Here is a 20,013-nt window from a genome sequence, read left to right as displayed (position 1 = left end):
TTCATACGAGATCGCATAGCATCAACCTCGGACATGTACTCCAGCACGATCGACTTGCCCATCAGAGCTAGTCGATCGGCTTCTTGTACGTTCGACCCAACTTGCTCGGTGCGTCCTCGAATCTGGTTGTGCAGCCCTTCCTGCGCCTGTTTTATGACACGGAGGCTCTCGTCCACCGTGTGGGACTGGAAATCCGTCTCGGTGCGGCCATTGGGGGATGTCCGTGGTCGCTGGTCCCCAGGGACTCCAGTAACCGCGGGTCCATACAACGATTCCGTGTACCCAGTAGTGGGAGCATACGACATTGGATACCCCTGTGGGGCATACGCCATGGGGTAACCTTGCGGTCCATACGCCATGGGGTACCCGGGTGGGGGCATTACGTATCCCTGAGGGCCCATTGGGGGTCCTGGGGGAAACAGGTATGGTCCCTGGGCAGTCGTCGGGTGACCGGTGTTAGGATAAATCTTAAACGGGTCACTAGAGACGCTAGGGGGCATCCCACTGCCGTCCCATCGGGGTATGCCAGCGTATGGGACCTGCGGGTGAGGTTGTAGCACTGCAGGATGTGAGGCCTGCGGTGCTGCTTGACTCGCCGCGACTCCCCGCACTCCCAATGGGTCTGCTAGCGGCGGCGAGAGGTCTGCGGCGGTTTGATACCGTCCCAGACGCTCTTGACTCGCGTCAGTGGCATGGAAAACCATCCCATCCCAGTGCGGTCCTCCGAGAGGGGTCGGGGAGGGTGGAGTGGTTTCCGACCCAGTGCCATCAACGTTCGAGGCCGGACGGCGAGGTCCGGCGGTATTAGGGTTGCCGTACACAGGCGGCCTGCCGTCGCCCGTGTTCGCGGCCAGTCCTCCTCGGACAGTGCCTTCACTGTCCGAGTAGGCGGTGGTGAAACTCTGGGCACCGGAGCCCTCTGTCTGGGTAGAGGATCCGGTGCTCGCCGAGTTTGGTCCAGTGGGACCGGTGGGTGCGCTAGCGGCTTGCCCGGGATCACGATCTTCGGAAGGTCGTGATCCTCGGTCGGGAAGACCGCTATCACCTTCCTGTGAAGGCGAATTACGTACCGTGCGATCCATCACCGGAAGTATCCTTCGTCTTCTCCTTTTGATTAGACTAGAAGTGAACTCAAAAAAATGTAAGTAACGGTGCGGTCGCCTTATCAAACCAGTGTGAGTTGCACAAAGTCTTGAGTATAGGCGTGATAGATGAGGATACATGAGGAGAACGGCGGCGCTGAGGCCCCGGAGTGGTGCTATACAGTCCCAGTCCAGCCACTACCCACGGGCGCCTAAGCGCCAGAGCCCGGCCGCGGCACTGCCACGGCCACCGAATCCTTACACCCGCATCCGGGAACCGTACCTGCGCCTTCCATCCGCACCTTCGAAAGCGTGCATGAATTCGAGGGGGCATACAACGCATTTGTGTCTGATCTTGTAAAGGAGTATAATTGGCATGAGCATACGATGACGTGCTTCAAATACGTACCTAAAGGGCTCATTCCAGAAGACGCAGAGTCCCGAGATGCGCTGTGTCGGATGCGTATAGATGGTGGTACGTGTGCTGAAACTCACCTTGACGAAGAGAGTGGAGGGGTCGTCTTGCGTCGGCTCCATCCACGCATCGCGAGCTACAATGATCTGGTTATCTTCCTATTACAATGCAACATGGATATCAAATTTATTGGCTCGGGAGAGGCGGCCAAAGCGTTATTGTACTATGTGACCGACTACATCACCAAGCCTTCATTACCTATGCACGTCGGACTTAGTGCTCTGTCATATGCTATTCAGAGAACAAACGAGAAATTTCCCACCAAAGTGGGGCAAATCACAGCAATCGACGCGCCTGACCGTGCAAGGGGAGCGCTGACTCTGACTGTGAATCGTATGATGTCGCGTCAGGAAATTTCTCATCAACAAGTAATGAGTTACCTTGTGGGGGGCGGAGATGTGTACCGAAGTCATACGTTTCGTGTTCTGCACTGGGGAGCGTTTGATCGGCTGTTCAAGCGTCATGCGACTGAAAACGCCGTTCAGCAGGGTACCGGAATATCGCAAATGGCCCGAGTAACGAACACCGCACCTTCCAGCATGAATGCCGAAGAAGCCAGCGGGCAAAGTTCCGCAACGAGGTTCCACATCTCCGATGCTGTCGTGATATCCGGCGTGGAAGACGATGGCGAAGACAATGACGACGAGGACACTCAAAGTGACGGGGCAGTCGAAGGCGTAGCAGAAGATGAGGACGAGGACATCTTCACAATTTCTCTGAAGTCCGGGAGCGTTTCAGCAGCCAGCCAGCAGCAGGACTACGTTTACAGAAGTACGGACGCACATTTTGATCAGTTGTGCTTGTACGAGTTCGTCGGCACCGTCGAAAAAATGACAAAGCGAAGCGAGGCAAAACGTACCAGGAGTACGGCTGAAAACGTCATGGGCGGAGACGTTAACGATGAGCATGCTGAGGTTGTGCAGCAGAACGTACGCGACGCAGCGGGGAATCGTCGTGGTCGAAAGTCTGAACCGAGGGGAATGTTCTCGTCTGATGAGCACACACAATATCGCACTCACTGCTTGCGTCGTAGAGTCGACTGGACCGTACCTGTTATATTAGGCGACCGTACCCCGCGGTCAGACAGAGGAGAGGAGGAAAGAGAGTCTTGGGCCCGCATGATGCTCATCTTGTTTGTCCCCTGGCGACGGCCTTCTGACTTGCGCGAGTCAACGGAGAGTTGGAACACCGCATTTGAACGGCAGAAGGATTCTATACCTGCCCGCCATATGACCGTGATTGCGAATATGAACGTACTTTCTGAGTGTCGCGACGTACGTGATGGGTTCAGAGACATGCGCCGCGCGGAAGCACTAGCGTTTTTGAAAAGCGGTCTTCCATCTGGCGATAGTGCCACACATACTGGTTTAGACGACGATTTTGGCAGTCAGGAGTATCAGCTATTTGAGAAGCCGGATATGTATGATCCTTACGAGAATGTTAAAGAGCTTGTGTCCTCTCAGGCTGCACTAGATGCCAAGATCGGAGTTAGGTGCAGGGAATTGATTGACGAGTGCTACGCCCCACGCGGCGACGTCCATGGGCGGCGTACGGATGGAGCGAATTCCCGCACAGAAGACGACGAAGCGATGCTGTTGAGACATCTTGCTACGATGCGTTACTTGAAGAGGCAACGCCGACCAGAATTCACAGACGAGGATACTGGTGACCCACGACCACACAAGCGGCGTAGAGGGGTGGGTATAGAGGAGAACGTGAGACTTGCAGTTTTGAGCGATGCGATAGACTTCGCCGCGGACGGAGACGCTGCTCCAGAAAATTCTATCAGCGCAATAACGGAACGAGTTGTGGAGGAAATGCACCTAAATCAAAACCCTGAGCAGGAGCGCGCGTTTCGTATCGTCGCAGAGCATGTACAGAAGGGCGAAGAGCAACTGTTGATGTACATCGCAGGCGTAGGCGGTACTGGAAAGACATACGTTATTAAAGCTATTGTGCGATTTTTTAACTTACTGGGACGCTCACGAGAGATCCTAATAGGAGCTCCTACCGGTGCTGCAGCGCTGAACATTGACGGATACACCGTGCACTCGTTAGCAATGTTGCCAAGCAAAACTCAACGCTCGGTGGGGGAACTCAAGAAGCTGTGGTCGCCAGTAAAATATTTTGTGATAGACGAAGTATCCATGATTGGCGCAAAGTTTCTTGCCCAGATTTCGCGACGACTGCAGCAAGGCAAAGGCGATGACGGGGAATCAGCAACAGAACCGTTCGGAGGAGTGAATATTATCTTCACCGGCGACTTTGGTCAACTTAAGCCTGTACAGTCGTCGACCCTGTATAAGCATTCTCTGATTAATGATCCCGGGATGCAAATCGTGCGGGACCATACCGGGGTGGATGCACTGCACGGTATATATCTCTGGCGTCAAGTTCAGCATGTGGTGAAACTCACCAAAAATCAGCGACAGCACAATGATCCTGCGTACGCGGAGTTACTTGCCCGTGTCCGCGTTGGCGAAGCTCGTGCTTCCCGTAACCACACTGCCATGGGAGAAAGGAGCGATGTAGACGTCCTATACCGCAGGCTGATGCAGCACGTTCGGATGGAGGATCCTGCATCTCTATACCCATTCAAAGATGCTCCGATCATTGTCGGGAACAAAGAACTGCGCGATGCCCTGAATGCTCGAATCGTTGCGCATAAAGCTAGAGAGTTAAATTGCGACGTTACCGTACTTAATGCCAAGGATTGCGTTGACGGTTGCATAGCTCCTGAGGCGGTGCAGCGTGGACTATGGAGATTGCCCTGTAAAGTAACCTCAGACTCTTTGGGTCGCCTTCCGTTCTTCCCGGGAATGAGAGTAATGATCAAAGAAAACATTGCCTTCAGTCGGCGCCTTGTAAACGGAGCCGAGGGAACTGTGGACCACGTCGTGCACGAAGAGATTGGTGGTGTTATATACGCTACGGTTGCTTATATCCGTGTTCCTGGAGCAGGGAAGATAAGCGAGGATTTAGAGGAGGACATTGTACCAGTGTTTCCCGAGACCGTGAGGTTCGAATGCAAAATGACCATCGGGGGTCAGTCACTGATGAAGCGTGTTACACGGGTTCAGCTTCCCCTTATTCCTGCTTACGCGTACACTGATTACAAGAGCCAAGGAAAATCACTGACTCACGCAATCGTCGATATTGACAGCGCGAACTCCCTGCAGGGAGTGTATGTTATGCTTTCGAGGGTGCGCTCTCTCGAAGGCCTGATGATCTTGCAGCCATTCTCGCCTGCTAAAATATGTTCTCGCCTCTCTCAGGAGTTAAGAGATGAGCTGCGACGCATTGATGCGTTAGATGAGGCTACGAGAGTCAAGTTTGAGCGCAGATAGAAGGAGTCGCAAGTCAAGGTGACCGCACGCGCGCCAGAGTCGGAGACTATAGCTTTAGGCGCCGGCATTCACCGCGGCACCGTATAGCTCTCCTCTCCGTTTTCATGGCTAAGTCTTCGTCTTCGAAGGCTTCCTTACATTCATAGAGCCGTAGCTACAACGGCGAGACACAGTCTTAATAGAATCGCTTTCGAGTTGAGTTCAAGTCGAGCAGGAGCAACATTCATGCCGCCTAAGAAAAAGCAAGACCGACCGCCGGGATTCGAACATGAGCGTTTGTGCTTGTCAGCCGGTAGTTCTTTCCCCACCTAACCGTTGAGCCACTGGCCATCTGAGAGGTACCCAAAACATTTAGTATCATTGGTAAGCTAACCCCCAGAGTCCCGCTCTCTTTTGAGCCTCCTGCCGGTGCCAGTGCCACCAGGGCTGCCATGGCTGCCTGCGCCCACTTACCGCTTATCTCATATGTTCACTCACTCATGGGCTGGTGCTCTCATCGTAGCAACACTGCTACTAGCGCAAACTCGAGCTCGACCGATACGGTCTAGGTCGCGCTATGCATCTTTACGATTCAAGTCGAATTTGTACAACAATTTAGGGAAAGATCATCCGAGTCAACGCGGTCTCGTGCCTCTCCTCGCGTTGGCGATGGAGAGTCTGTACAACCCTACAGGATAGCCTTCTGGTTAGTGCAGGTACGTACTGATACACCATCGTGTGTTGCGCACCTCTGCACCGCTGATTGCGCCTTTGCCCGATCCAATTCCCACATGTCAAGCAGGCGATTTCCACGAGAGTCTCGCCTGACCACCACAAATTTGCCACTAAAGTCGGACGACGGCCCTTCTCCCATCGCCGCTAGCCCTCGGTTGCGCGGACACTCAGGGCGCGCCGCGTTGAGGAAGTACACGTTGTACTGATCCCAGCTTCGCCCAGGCCCCCCGCGTAGCCGTCGGACTCGTACCACTGCTGATCCGGGAATGCCCTCCTGCATCGTCCAAACGGAGCTGAGGTCGGGAACGTCCTTCCACGAGTCATCGCCGTACTGCCAGCGCTCGACCGGAACGGGCTCGAAGCGTGCGAGCTCGACTAGCGGGAAGGTATAGGCTCGGACCCATCGTCGTGCCTGCGCAAAATTGACCATTAATGATAGTCACGGAGTACAAACGGGAAGCGTACCGGGACGGTGTCAACCCTTCGAAGGTTAACGGGTACGGTGACATCCATTGGTGAAGTTGACGGTAGCGGTCTTTACGAGGACTGTGTGCTATGGAAAAGCTGAGCGGATAATCGGCTTTTATGGTCCTTTGTGCACACTCACTGGTCGCTTGCGCAGAAGTACGTCACCAGCCAGATCTACCATATTGTGTGGTATGCGAAGGTCCTGTGGACCGCGCGAGTGCGACGCACGTATACGTTGGCGAAGCAACCGGGCGGTAATTTCCGGTGCCGTCTGATTCTGTTTTTCGGAGGTGAGTTCCAGCCGTACCTTCAGATACGCATATACTCGGGAGTACGCGTCATGCACTTCGTATCGAGATCGTATCCGTGGCGTCATACACAAGGGGATCGCGATCTAGATGCGGAAGATCGAGATTATGCACTCGCGTTAATCGAGATGTCTGCCGCATCGTCAGACTCGCAGAGTTGCCGGCGTTGTCTATGACGCAACTCCAAGTTCCTTCGTCGGAATGCGCGGACGTGTGCGTGTGCAGACTGGCCTGCCACACACTCGCAGTGCAGGAGCGTCTTACTAGATAAACCATTTCATGGCTGTTGATTCAGCGTCTCGTCGCCATGTCCGTCGTTCCCATCCCTCGAAGGCATGCCCTCGCTGTGCGAAACCCGCCGGCAGCTGCCCCCGTACCTCGTCCTCGTAAGCCTGTCCCGCTATCTAACTCTCTTACCACTACTCATCCTGGGAGCTATATCCAGACCCCGTGGTCTTCTCGGGAGATGGTCAAGCTGTAGCGGTACGCGCACGCCGTGCTGCTCCTCGCGTGCTTGTGCCCGCCAGTCCGGAGATAGACTCGGATCCGCCGTCGTCAGATAACCGTCCTAAGTACAACTTTCGCTCATCCAGTTTGACGGTATCTGACCTTTCATGCAGGATCTATACTGTGAAAGGATCAGACGTCATTATGAAGAGATGTACGTTACACAATCACTCGTATGTGCGCTTTCCAGCTAACGACTTACGCTCATAGATCGCGTGAGGGGTGGGATTGGCTTTGGAAGCAGCGGGACGGTTGTGCGCGCCGAAGACGAGGTCACAGGAACGGCCGTGGCCATCAAGGTCTTCCATCGCGACGATGAGATGCAGGCGGATGTGAAGAACGAGGAAAGGATGTATGAGAAGGTACTCGCAGGCTGCAATGCACATGTCGAGTGGGTACACTGGTCATTTTGCAGCACGATCTTATGCTGACGCGCTTTCTAGTCTCTTCGCACAGGTACTGGGCAGCGGCATGCACCTCGGCTTCCACTGTGTAGTATTCGAACTTTGTCAAGCCACGCTGTTCGATGTCCTCCAAGGATATTCCGGTCTGGCGCCTCTTCCCATGCGGCACATTATAGAAATTGCGTACCAGATCATCAAGGCCATAGGACGTACGCTCATAGCCCGTGTTCTGTTGAGCTATGCTGATAGATTCATCAGACCTACACTCCCTAGGCATCGTGCATACTGATATCAAACTCGAGAATATTGCGCTCAAAGTGCAGGACGCAGCCAAGATACGTTGGCTTGACCCTACTGCTGGGTTTCAGGATAAGGTGGAGTCCATCTATACCGCATGAAGCTCTCGCTCTCACGCTTCGTAACAGAGCATTCTTGTCTCGTCGCAGATCCGCATTCTGGATCTAGGCGGCGCCATCGAGCTGCAAGGCCGCGGAGTGCACCACGGGTGGGTCGGTACGCGAGGCTATCGCGCCCCCGAGATTGCCTTTGGTAAGCTCCTTTCAGCCTGCTCTCCGTCGCTGGAAACATTCATGTCGCCATCCAGGCCTCCCATGGAACCGCGCTGCCGATAACTTCTCCATCGGCTGCGTCATCGCCGAGCTATACCTCTCTCGTCGCCTGTTTGATAACGACATGCAAACAGACAGGGAGTTCCTAGCTGCTGTGGAACGCCTTCTTGGGCCTTACTCCCGGGAGTTTGCCGAGAAGATTGAAGCGAAGCACTCGGGCGTATTCTCCTTTCATAATGGCACGGTATCCCTTCTATATCCTCCGGCGGGCAGCGTTTTGTCGACCTCCGACTATGCCGAGTCTATGCGAAGGCTGGAACGCATACGGCCGCTCGCGGTGAGTTGTGTATCTTGCTACTCGATGCGCGTTCCCTCTCATATTGAGATATGCAGGCACAAATCCATGACACACCCCTGTACGATTTACTTTGCAAGCTGATGGCCCCCGTCCCGGCCGAACGCATTTCGCTGGAAGCCGCCGCAAAGCACGACTTCTTCGATAGCCTCAGCCGGCTGCAGTGGTTGTAGATACTCTGTTTTTGCCAAGCTAATATGATGTATGTTCCGTTATGTTATGAAGTCATTCGCCATATTCCGCGTCCAAGCAGATGTATTTCCAATGCGGAATCGCGCTCCGACGCGCCGCCGGCCCGGGTTTTCGCTTTTCGCCGCGGCGTCTGTGAGCGAGCGAGGTTGGTACTGCGCTGTCTTCATCGTGGCGCACTACTCTCTTGAAATCTCCCCCTTCGCTCTGCTTAAGCTCACACTGCACGGCGTTCGCGCTCAACCGTAACCTGGGACTGGTAACGCGTGCCTCGACGCAAACGCTCTGTACGTTTGCCCCGCTATGCCGTGCCAGCCCCCTGGCGATATGCGAACAGACTAAAGTAAACAAAACGGATGAATTGGCTGCCGCGCACACAGCGCGCTGCGACTCTACTGTCTGCCGCCGGATACGGTCTGATTTAAAATGGTACGTTCATTCTTTTAATAGCCTTGACGGCTACTGCGGTTTTATCCAGGCTCTCGAGACGCTCCGAGCGACTCCCCCGAGCGGTGAACTGCCATCGCGCTTGGCACACTCTTCCTGCGTAAACAGCAAGTTTATTTGCTCGGCACTGGATGCGCGTATCGAGCCATGGTGCGCCATAATGAGAGCTCAGAAGCTGCGAACGGCGCACCGCGTAGAGTGTCCACTAATATACGTGCTGGTCTCTTGAATTCTGGAGAACGTCCGTCGGTATCCCGGATTTCAGTACTCGATTACAGCCCGTAGTGATACTGATTCATCTCCCTCAATCTAGAATCCACTCTTTTTAACGCCATGTGGAGCGTGTAATCACGCCGACCACACTCAGGCTACGGGCTGGCAGACACGGTAAGTGTGCCGCTTCTTGTCTCGTGGGTCTACGTGCCTACCAGATAAGTCCATGATTTTGGGCTTCTGTGTGAGTGAGTCTGGTTGGTGTGTTACATGTTCCATGCATTGCTACATCTAATGCATCCCTCAATTGGCTAGAAAATACTGCGGCGCGAACTCGGGCATCATGCGAGTCTCCCTGCTCCTACCATCGGAGTGCCGGGGCCGCGTTGCCCGTTTCCGGCACTCCTGCTGTCAGCTGTAGGCTGTGAGTTCGAATAACTTGACACACGCGCAGCCATTGCTGAATATCTGTGTCATGTAGCTTTCGCGATGCCATATCCAGGTTTCGGGCGGGCGGGCTTTATCTTTGGCTTGGTCGGCACCCTCGAGCTCAGAAAATTGTCACGTCGCTTCTCAGTAATAGATATTCTCAGTTCACCTTGTCAAATACCGACCCGATATATCGGAGGCCGCAGGTCCGGCTGTTCGCGTTTCCAGCGAAGCTCATTGTACCAAGTTTCTGCGACTGAAGGTATGTTCTGCGCCACCCACGCTGCTCGGTAGCTTATGGCGTACATGTCATGTTCTGGGACGCTGCTGGTGCAGAACATGCCATTACACCATGAAGCCACGTGGCAGAGATCCCCCTTGGCAGGTCTAGGCTCCTTGATGTTTTGCTCTGTTTGCAGGACGAAGCGCTCAAACATTGATGTGTCGCTTATCGTGGAACCCATTCTCTGCATTAAACCCCCACCGTCACGTCCAGCTGGCGCAGACAAGTATGGTCTCTATAACTTGCTCCCCAACAGCCATAAGTCTGGTACGCTTGGTACCTGCTACTGGAAGCAGAACGTAAGTCTTCATACACTCCCAAATATGATGCGCTAACCCGTAGGGTTTTGTAGTTTCATTCTCTATACCAAGAATTCACGCACCATGGTGTTCTGGTCAGGCTGCCAGAGTGTACAAGGTGTGTATATGACATGGTATTCAAGACAAATGGAATATGTAATAACAGAGACATCAGACAGTAATCACTCTTGCTCCCCAGAGAGTATCGTGACAGAGATGGCTCATCTCTGCCTGGCTTCAACTCAGCCGATACACGTGGTTGTGCAGACCTCTACGACTACCCGGAGCGGGCCGATGCCGAGCACCTTCCCCCCGGTCTTGCAAGCCCGAGTAGCAGAGGCAGAGCGGTTGCTGGAGCGGATTGAAGAGGTCGAGCGGGAGTGGGTTCGCCCTGCGCCCGTGTTTTCACTCTGATCCCCTCCGAAGTCATTCTACACATTCGTTTGGTCTCGCCGTCATAATACATTCCTTTCAGTGCGTGCAAAGCCAGGCCGCGGCCCGTCTTCCGGGCGGTCGCGACATTGTGACGGTTGTGCGGTTAGGTTTAGCGGGGTCACAATGTGCTCGGGATCCGGCATGGCGTTCAACTGGTAGCCCCGGCTATATTCGCGGGTCTGTATGCACCAAATCATGCAACAAAGGAGTGCGACGTCCGAATCGAGCGCTGAAGGTGGGTTCAAGTTCGAGCAGTGAGAGGGAGTCTGAGTCCGACCGGGACTCTAGTAGCTTCCGTGTATGCTTTCGCCTGCTAATATTGTAGCGACATACAGATACAGCTATCGCAAAAAAATCTAGATAGTTTCCGTGATCCCAAGGAAGCGAGTGTGCCCGCCTCGGAAGGACCGCAATGGTGACCTTGCCGCCGCAAGCCACCTCCAGCGCTTCTGTCTTGCGCGCTTATATCTGGCGCTGGTCATCGATGACGTCCATACATATGGCCATTGCTATTCCTCCCGATGTCTCCGTACCTCCATGACATAGTTAGATCTACACCTCCGATGCTGCACACGCATAACTCGCTCTTCTGCGACGAGTGACCTTGAAAATCTGTGGCAATGATGCCAGATCTATGCCTCCCCGATACTCCACCGCGAAATTCCGAAGCACAGGCTATCACTTTGCGATAGTCCCCGTGAGGCGTAGGGCTGGAACGAAGCTCAAAACCAAGGCTTCCCCGGTACGTATGATACTGCGCGCAGCTAACACGCACTGACACACGACATAGTAGTCATTCTACGAGATACAGAGCGGCGTGACGTTCTGACACCCTACGTTCCGACACCACGATCACATCCCGGAGGCGGCTATATGATCTCCGAGCGCGCCCTGTTCGGAGCTCGTGTACCCTGCGCCGGCCCAGCCCATCGATTGGGCGTGCACGCGCGCAAAGGTTGAGTGCGCGGCGAAGGTCCAAAATTCCCGCAGGGAGCCGAAACGTAGCTTCAAGATGGTCTTCGTCGTCTCGTCGCTGCTCGTATACTGCAGCAGCATGGTCATGGATTGCTGTTGCGTCGTGGCGTCAGAGACAAGTGAGGAGAAGGAATGGTGAGTCTGACCTCGTCGCACGCTACTATCCAGCTTTCCTTGATAGCACGCCAGACTGCAGGTCTAGGGTTGCGCTCCGTCCTAACCATCAACCAATCTGAAGAAATGTCAGGTAATATGGGGCGTTAAAACGAGGCCACTTACGGTCGTGCTCCGACATTACGATCACGGAAACACTGGCAGACTCCCATGTGTCGTTGGGAGAGACTCTCAAGTTGTCGTCCCCCGCCGAGTTGAAGTCGATGTGGTCACAGTTAAGGACTGTCCAGGGCATGGTTGAATTCGTCGCTCAGCTCGAGTGAGAGGGGAAAGTGAGTTGCCCTCATCCTGAATTGCCCACGCGTGTCTCTCTCCCCTAACGAAGCTCCAGCTTTCTCGTGATAAGGGCGAGATCCAAAGATCATCAAAGGAATGTTCTCCATAGGCCCTGGTAGGAAGGTATACTTTACCCCGTAAGTCCGTTCTGATCAGATGTCAGATCTACGAAATACTACGATGTCATGTCCACGGTAAGTATTGTCCGGCTGACTACACCATGCTCATTGCTAGGCACTCTTGCGCTCCCGCTCTGCCGGTGCGCCTTCATCATAAGCAGTGCAGGTTGAAGGACGACCTGATTGCGTCATTCTCATTCTACAGACGAGCCTGGTTTTGGCTCCGTGTTCTTATTCGCAGCGCCAAATGCGCTGGAACCTGAAGTATGTCATCTTTCCTGGTGTCCGCCTCTTTACGGATAACGCGTACGCTCAGAAGAATATAAAGGTCTTTGGTTGTCACTCGCTGCGTTCACTTGCGAGGAATAGCGCTCTACCTATCGATCCAAACGACCCATCACCGTTCTCATATGGCCAGAGTGAGTCAGGCACCCTCTTTCTTGTAATTGCGCTCACCAAGGAATACTAGTTACGCCGGTCACGCCGTATCTCGGCTGCGCGCAAGATGTTCGACACGACGAAGGTTCGCACCGCCAAAGAACACAACAGCCGCATTCGGTGGTTCGTTCAGCAGGCAAGTTATTTTCGAAGTTGTCTTTACCTATATGCACTGACCGTCGTGCGCGTTACAGAGGCTTGTTCATGCGGCGTATAGAGCGCTAGTGTATGAGGTCGGCGGAACCCGACCGCGACTACTTCTATTAGCAACTCGGGAGGATTGGGACGCAGCGTGCGGTTGCCCCGCGTATCCGGAAGATTTGGATGTCGCCGACTGGTTCGCGCAAGGTCCGAAACTCTCCCCTCTCGACTACTTTCCCGGCACCCGTTGTCGACTCGCGAACGGGTACGACATCATCTCGGTGGACCGTTCGCGCCGCTATCGGAAGAATCCCCCCATCAACAACACCCTCCATCAACTTTTCTGCGTGGATTGGCCGGGTGCGCTCGTGGTAGTGAAGCGCGCATATCGACACACCGGTCGAGCCGTCAACATCACTCCTCCGGAGGTCTCCATGATTAACGCAGTAGTTGAACGGTACGTCACGCGATTTCTGTGCCTACCGAGCTGATTCTATCGCATGGTACGCAGGTGGCTACAGACGCAGTCGAAGGCTAGGGGATCACGCTAGTCTTTTGATTTTTCTGCAATCATATGATGTACAATCTGCCTTGCTTCACAAAGCGTCCAAGAGAGCAACATCGCCGTCTGAACCCTCGCCCGCTGATGCGCCTGTATTTTCTGTGTGCGCTCCTCGCTCTCCCTCGTCACAGATAGTCCTTTCGCGTTAGATGGTACTTGACCGGAACGTCCGCAAGGGACCGGAACATCAAATGTGCGCGCGCTGTTAGACGGCCTCGCCGGCTGAATGGTATTGTATTTAGTGCCGTATTCACATGAAGGCGGCCTCGAATAGCCTGATATTTCCGCGAAGAACCCATCGCGGGACAGCCCTTGGCATGGCTCGCCTTCTGGGTTGCTCCTCATGCAACCTAGAACATTGCGCATACGCTACTTTGCGCGACCTCATGGTATGCACCACGTGCAGGGTCCTACATCCTGGTACTCTGATAGCTGGGCAGTGACGCTGCTCAGTCCTAGTTCTCGTGATCTATCTCCGCGCGTGGGGGACCCAATATCTGCCAACCTCCACTGCACGCGTATGTGGTCATCCTTTCCGTTTCCGAAGTGTTAGGCTTCCGTCGCAGAATCGCACTGTGCCCGTCTCTAATTTTTGAGAACACCTGTGTACATGTGCATCCTGATGTTGGAGCAGTAATATACAAGGCGCAGGAATTCTGGCCTCTCTCGTATCAGAAGACAGTAGCGGAGGTGCGGTTCGTTAGCTGCCTGGCGCGAGAACGTCACCATATCGATAATCTGCGCGGTGCCGAGTCAGCCGGGACCTCATGACGCAAGATGCAAGTAAGACGTACCTCTTCCCAGTGAACCGTCCACTCGGTTCCCGTGAGGTACACCGTGCGCGTCGTCTGCGAGGGGGAGTATATGGCAATCCCCCCTGTGATTTTCACAGCAGGTGAGCGGTGCGCGGTGTACCAGCGGAGAATGGTACTCACAGTGCGCCGTATTCATCGCTGCGGCGGGATCGCGCATTTCAACGACGGTGATCGTAGCACTGACCCACTCGGATGATTCCGCGCCTGCACTGATAGCAGTGAAGTAGGCGCCATGTATGGTGAGATGGGTGTGCATGGTCCTAGCGGGAGCGTCTAGTGACGTCGACGTCTTCGAACTGGATGGATTACACTCACTTTTCCAGCACAGAGGGGACTTCCGGGTAGATGACGCTTGACATCGTGGACGTTGAGAAGGTGTTCCCCGCGGTTTTAAATGGGTGGGCAAATTCACTCAACGAACACATCATCCCGGCGGTCGCCGCGCAGGAGAAACACCTGTCGGCGGGGAGTTCAGCTATAATCTCGCACCATAATAAAAAGCGCCGACAGAGAAATGTTTTATCCAGAGAGACTAGCTGGACTTGGTACTGTTGTGGATCTCCCAGCGAGAACTCTGGTCCTCTGTCGGTTTTGACCCCGATGTTCAAGCCTAGAAATCAGCTCGTCAGCCTGGGTCGCGAGTGCCTGACACCGCGCCGGAAGTCGCTCCACGCTAGATCACCACGGCGATTGCTACGTACTCGGCGAAGAGACTCCGGCACCCATCATGAATGTGTTTTGCTTCAGTGTGCAGCCCCCGAAGGGCCAGTGAGATTGCGTCGTGCACATAGGTGAGTTCGACCCACGGTGACGGCCTGAGCACACGGCTCCCAGAAGGCGCGGCTGTGCCTCAAGGCTACGCGCCGCTGGGCGCCTACGTGTGCGGAACCTTGTTCTGATCCATCATGTCTGCCGGCGCTCCGAACCCCAAAACTGCTACCTCTTGAACTACGAGCTCAAGCTCTGGGGTCTTTTTCTCTTCATTGGCAGGTGCTGTTCTGGACTTTCGAATAGCTTAGGTGCAGATCATTCAGCCTCTGCTTCGCAGCACTACGACACTGGTACCATTTGATAACACACTTTACCGGTCCATCGTGGGTCCGCTGAGAGCAAATCGTTACCTTAGCTTCAATTCTGATAGGTATTCTGACCTGTCTCCGCGCCCGATGCGGTCGAATGCGGCTGTATAAGCAACATAGGACGGCCAGATCCATCGTACTTGGACTCGGATAGGCACAGGTCAGTGCATGCGGTAGGTCATAGCCCTTTTTGGAGATGTGGAAATGCTAATTATCCGTTTGATTTCTAAGCTTTCTTCCCATGACGTCCACGAAGATACTCAGATAGGTGTCGTGTACCCTTTGCATCGTCATCGCCTGCGCGATTCCAGAGCAGACGATTCGGGGATCTCACAGCCGTCACAGCTGTGCACAGGGTGAAGTCCACAGTCGTGAGCGTATGCCTGTGGCGAGTATATGTTGGGTTCGTAACAACTTGTCTACCACAGGAAGCTCAGGGCACGCCCCATTCCATGCAGCCTCTGCGCGCCCACATACTCGGCCAGGTACACATCTCGAAGTCATCGCACGCTTGTAGGCTGACCATATTTCCCTCATGTAGACCTCGCCATGCCTGCGGTATTCTCAAGGCCAAGCGCTATGCCCGCGATTCCCGCCGACATCTACATCGAAATCGCATCGTATCTCCACGCCCGTGATCAGAGCACTCTGCTCTCCTCCTGCTGGACTGTGCACGACATCATCGCCCCCATTCTTTACCGCCGCTTGGACCTGTGGATTCAGCCTGTAACGTGGGACACGGCCGACGGGCTCGATCACTCCCCGCTCAGGCTCTTGGCTACGTTGGCGGTATCAGGACGCTATGCGAAGATACCTGGATCGACCCGCTGCTACGCGCGCTACGTGCATGCCTTTGCCTACGCTTCCTACAACACACATGTAGATCTCTGCGCCGTCCCCCTGATGGCAGAGTTTCTGCGCTTCGCCATCCGCCTGCGTCACCTGCGCGTTGACGTTGTATCTGCCTCTATTCCCCTCGTACTGGACCAGTTCCGCCGATCATCCATCATCTGCGCTCCTCCCCCCTCCTTCGCGTCCATGTACGTGACGGCGTCCTCCATCAGCCCCTGGATTCTCCCCTTCCTCGAAAGTGTTCGTTCGAACAAAGCAACTCTCGTCGAATCCCTCATGCGCTACCGTGGTATCCGTACGGCGATAGTCGACGGATTGCTGGCCACATCGGATATGGACTCCCTATTATCAATGTTGTCGCCCCTTCGCTGGAGCCATCTCGTGAGACTGTCGCTCAGCATATCCGATCCCGCGACGTACCAGAACGTCTTGCACGCAGCGTCCATATGCTTCCCGTGTTTGGAGGACCTCTCCGTTGGGACCAGCTCGAGGCTGGCGGATAAGATATTCAATGTGCGTATACGCTCTCTCCTAGTTTAAATTCACTCGCTGAGCAGCCTTTCAAGTTCGTGTTAGGGGGACACCCGGCAGGCAGTCTCGTTACGTCGAAGTTACGCGGGGTAGGCGTCAACTACGCTGGCTACGGGGACGAATATACCCAGACCCTCCAAGACGCTAAACAGTTGGTTGCGGATGCAGGAGAACGATGGCTTTCGTTGAGAATGGTCATCCTGGGTGACGCTATGTGGAGCAGGGATGATGATTTCATGCCTTGGGAGTTCAAGGTCGGTATCCCGCCAACAGTCTGGCAATGGCTGTACAACGTAAATGCTGGGATTTGCGCGCCTCCGCGACGACGATAGGGGCATACATGTATTTTACTTTTACGTGCTTATGTTTTTCTCCTGTTATTGTGAAGCCTTGTTGAAACAACGCGCGGTCGAGGCTGGAGTCCGGGGAGTAGCGCGACAAGACGTCTGATCATGTGACCGTGGCGACGCGGCATTCCAGCTTCAAGCTTAACTTTAAATCTTACCTTGCTCTTGCTCCGCGTCATCATCCTCTGGCTTGCGCTGGGCATCGCTCGCTATACACGTCCTCAACTCAGCCCGGTAGTCAGGCACAGAGCGTCCTCAAGCTATACTTCGATCGCCCATACGGTCCGGAATCGATGTGCGCCAATGACGACATTCGATGTGCGAGGCCGCGCATCTTGCGCTCAACCAAGGGTGACATCATGACGGTGACCCTCCGAGTACAGGTACGTCTTACCGTATGTTGGCGTAGTGCAATCATCGGGCTTGGCATGCTGCCCGACTGGCCCGCCCTCGACATTGCGTCAGCGACGTTTCGACGGGTGCTACAAAGGTATGTTTCCGTCGCACGGTGTTTGACGCGGAGCGACGTCACCGCATTAGCAGAGAAGCGAGTGCCGCAGCATGTCAGCCACCTCAAAGAGCGGCGGGGTGTTCATACAGAGTGGGTTAAAACATACCTACCCTCGCGAACGCTCGCAGGCTCTGCTCAACTAGCATAACCACAACGCGCTGACGGTAAGAGACATTTCTGGCACTGCGCCCCCATGACATGCATGCGGACTCTAGCTCATTCTCGATAACGCCAGGCATGCAATCACGGCTCGCTACATTCGAGCTCTTCGTCCTCGGTTCTGAGGTCGCCGTGGTCGATGCTCTCTTCGACGCTTGGACGCCCGACTTGGTCATGAAATTGCGGCCACTAAGCTCGTCTATGCTGCTCGCCGTCGAGGCTTACCGGTCCCGTCGCTGGAACATCGATTCTTTTCTTGAGCATTGGTTTACCGAGCCGCAACAGTTCATCAAAACGCTCAAAAGCTGCGATGGACTCGTATCTGGATCGGAAGCCCAGCAATTCTTTGCGCGATGCGAGTTCCGCGGCCGCGACCTGGACATCTACGTCCCATTTCACGGGCTTCTTGAAATGGGACGGTGGTTGAAGGGTCAGGGATTCATCTTCCAGGCATCTGCCGACAAGCATCCGCTCTTCGACGCTGCCGCTTTGATGTTCACGTCCCATGCGGGGCGCACGTCAGTGGGTCCGCCGCCCCCGTTCCCAGGCAAGCCTCTCGTTTTCAGTGCTTTCAACTTTGTCCGGTTTTGCAACTGGAACAGTCATCACCCGCTATCGCCGCCCGGCAGACACGCCCAAGTCATCGCCGTTCCCGACACCCCTGTGAACTTCATCATCAACAATTTTCATTCCAGTGAGTCATACACGTCGTACCTCACTCGTCCAGTCTCTTATCTACGCTCTTCATTAGCGGGCGTCATGAACTACTTCACTGCCACTCATGCCGTCTCCTTCTTCCCGCGCACAACGTTCGTGTCCCGTAAGACGCTCGTCTGCCAGGATACGACTCGCAACGCATTCGTGCATCACAACTGGATGAAGAAGTACCGGAAACGTGGATTCGAGGTCGTTGTGGCCGGAGACAAATTGCCGGATTCGCTGGAGCTACGCACCTGGCATCGTCGGGTCGGCGACGGGCTGATGTGGACGCTTCCTTTTACAGCCTTCAGTAAGTCCTCTGCGCCTTCCTTATCGTCTTTTCTGACGCTTCCGCGTAGCGCTACCCCCGACGGATACCACATCACCGCTCGATCAAGTTCAGCAAATCCCTTTCGAGGTGCTTCCGTACCACTTCGAGGTGGCAGCTGCTGGAGCGGCATTACGGATCGGCCCGCGTTTTGTGTACAGGTGAGATCTCGGCTGTGTCGGTCGAGGCTTTGCCTTATTGACTGATGCTTTGTACACAGCTCGATGTCCGTGGTCGCCGATCCCTACACACAGCTAGGATCCTTCTACCACTCGGCCGAGGTCGCCGCCGCATTCGATCAGTACTACGAGGACGACATGGTAATGGTCGAGGAGGGGGAGCTGACGGACGACGAAGATGCGGAAACCCAGGACGATACAGACACAGGCGAGGATGGGGGCGCGGGCGAGGGAGTGACCCAGGAGGAAGACGAAGACGACGTGAATGTAGAGGATGAAGATGAGGGGACTATGGATGAGAACGTAAGTGCAGAGGACAATCATCCTGAAGACGACGTGGATAGTGAGGAGGGAGAGGAAGACACCGGCGATGACGTTGAGGAGAGCGAGGGCAGTGAGTACGAGGAGAGTTCGGTCGGCGAGGACAGCGAGGACATGTAATGGTTACGCTTAGCTCAATGGTATCGTTTGCGCGCTCCGTCTACACGGTCTATAATCCCACCGTCCTGACAACACCTTGAAGTTGTAAGATGCGAGTTCGCGAAGAAGTGTGACATGCTAATACGGTACTCACCCTCGAGCTCCCGGGACACATATCTGCGAGTACTACGATGACCTAGCTGTTCAAATGCGTGCAGAAATAGCAGCCGGAGGACAAGCTGTACTACTGGGGGAATCTCATTGCATAGTATGTAGTTCGATACGATAGACAGAGCAACTGGGAATGTTGTCCGATGTTCCGTGGCACTGTGGGGTTACGTTTCCTGCTCGGTCGTCGAATTCTCGGATCTGCGTTGAGATCCACAGTATGATGTGCTGTATATGTACGATAACGGGGGCTTGCGCGGCACATGGGACTTCTTTCAGCGGCCGGATGCCGGTCGTACTAGCAAAATTGTAGAACGCATGCTTCATTTATAGCGAGAGGTTGAAGAATTGCAACACGTTCCATGTCTACAAAACCCCAACCGGATGATCCCCGACAAGCTCGTCTCAAGACCCACGAGGGCGGTTGAATTGTTCGCGAGGTACGGGGAAATGTCCCAGCGGCACCAGTGCAGCATCCTGCCAGACTAGAGTAAGCGTACTAACGTCTGCGATGTCCAATGCAAAAGCACTAACCGAACTGAGGCCGCCTGGCTCGGTGACAAACACAAAGTAGCAAGGCAACTGCTCTACACGTCGTACCATGATGGCGACGATGCGCTGGTCGAGCCTATGAACTGAGGCATAATCAGCACGGGGACGTCTGCCAAATGGTCCTGAGTGTCTCACCGTGGTTGTACCGTACGTGCCCGACCCCT

At 54.6% G+C, this 20,013-nt stretch overlaps 5 protein-coding genes across 5 annotated transcripts; 3 read left to right on the top strand and 2 right to left on the bottom strand.

Annotated features, from left to right (window-relative positions):
- Positions 1-1,541: 1,541 nt before the first annotated feature.
- Positions 1,542-3,539, top strand: TRAVEDRAFT_133805 (uncharacterized protein; the record flags this gene model as incomplete). Its single annotated transcript, XM_008045570.1, has 2 exons — positions 1,542-2,016; positions 2,191-3,539. Coding segments are annotated over 2 exons (1,824 nt in total), but the record flags the coding sequence as incomplete, so codon positions are not given.
- Positions 3,540-6,701: 3,162 nt separating this feature from the next.
- TRAVEDRAFT_52535 (kinase-like protein) lies at positions 6,702-8,402 on the top strand (the record flags this gene model as incomplete). The annotated part of the gene is made up of 9 exons (XM_008045285.1): positions 6,702-6,780; positions 6,840-6,966; positions 7,015-7,055; positions 7,112-7,292; positions 7,345-7,514; positions 7,564-7,679; positions 7,731-7,854; positions 7,910-8,211; positions 8,268-8,402. The coding sequence occupies 9 exons, from the start codon at positions 6,702-6,704 to the stop codon at positions 8,400-8,402; spliced, it is 1,275 nt and encodes a 424-aa protein (XP_008043476.1).
- Positions 8,403-11,376: 2,974 nt separating this feature from the next.
- TRAVEDRAFT_52534 (uncharacterized protein) lies at positions 11,377-11,908 on the bottom strand (the record flags this gene model as incomplete). The annotated part of the gene is made up of 3 exons (XM_008045284.1): positions 11,377-11,592; positions 11,646-11,731; positions 11,779-11,908. The coding sequence occupies 3 exons, from the start codon at positions 11,906-11,908 to the stop codon at positions 11,377-11,379; spliced, it is 432 nt and encodes a 143-aa protein (XP_008043475.1).
- Positions 11,909-13,794: 1,886 nt separating this feature from the next.
- On the bottom strand, positions 13,795-14,383 carry TRAVEDRAFT_23776 (uncharacterized protein; the record flags this gene model as incomplete). The annotated part of the gene is made up of 4 exons (XM_008045138.1): positions 13,795-13,947; positions 14,004-14,086; positions 14,145-14,284; positions 14,340-14,383. 4 exons carry the CDS (start codon positions 14,381-14,383, stop codon positions 13,795-13,797), a joined length of 420 nt encoding a protein of 139 aa, XP_008043329.1.
- A 1,269-nt stretch (positions 14,384-15,652) lies between these two features.
- TRAVEDRAFT_23775 (uncharacterized protein) lies at positions 15,653-19,786 on the top strand (the record flags this gene model as incomplete). The annotated part of the gene is made up of 10 exons (XM_008045137.1): positions 15,653-16,468; positions 16,513-16,779; positions 17,064-17,128; positions 17,243-17,323; positions 17,560-18,197; positions 18,255-18,512; positions 18,562-18,691; positions 18,751-19,103; positions 19,348-19,397; positions 19,631-19,786. The coding sequence occupies 10 exons, from the start codon at positions 15,653-15,655 to the stop codon at positions 19,784-19,786; spliced, it is 2,814 nt and encodes a 937-aa protein (XP_008043328.1).
- Positions 19,787-20,013: the final 227 nt, after the last annotated feature.

Source organism: Trametes versicolor (genome assembly GCF_000271585.1).
Source record: "Trametes versicolor FP-101664 SS1 unplaced genomic scaffold TRAVEscaffold_12, whole genome shotgun sequence".
NCBI lineage: Eukaryota > Fungi > Basidiomycota > Agaricomycetes > Polyporales > Polyporaceae > Trametes > Trametes versicolor.
The sequence above is the reverse complement of the archived record's forward strand: the minus strand, read 5'-3'. Positions and strand labels throughout refer to the sequence as shown.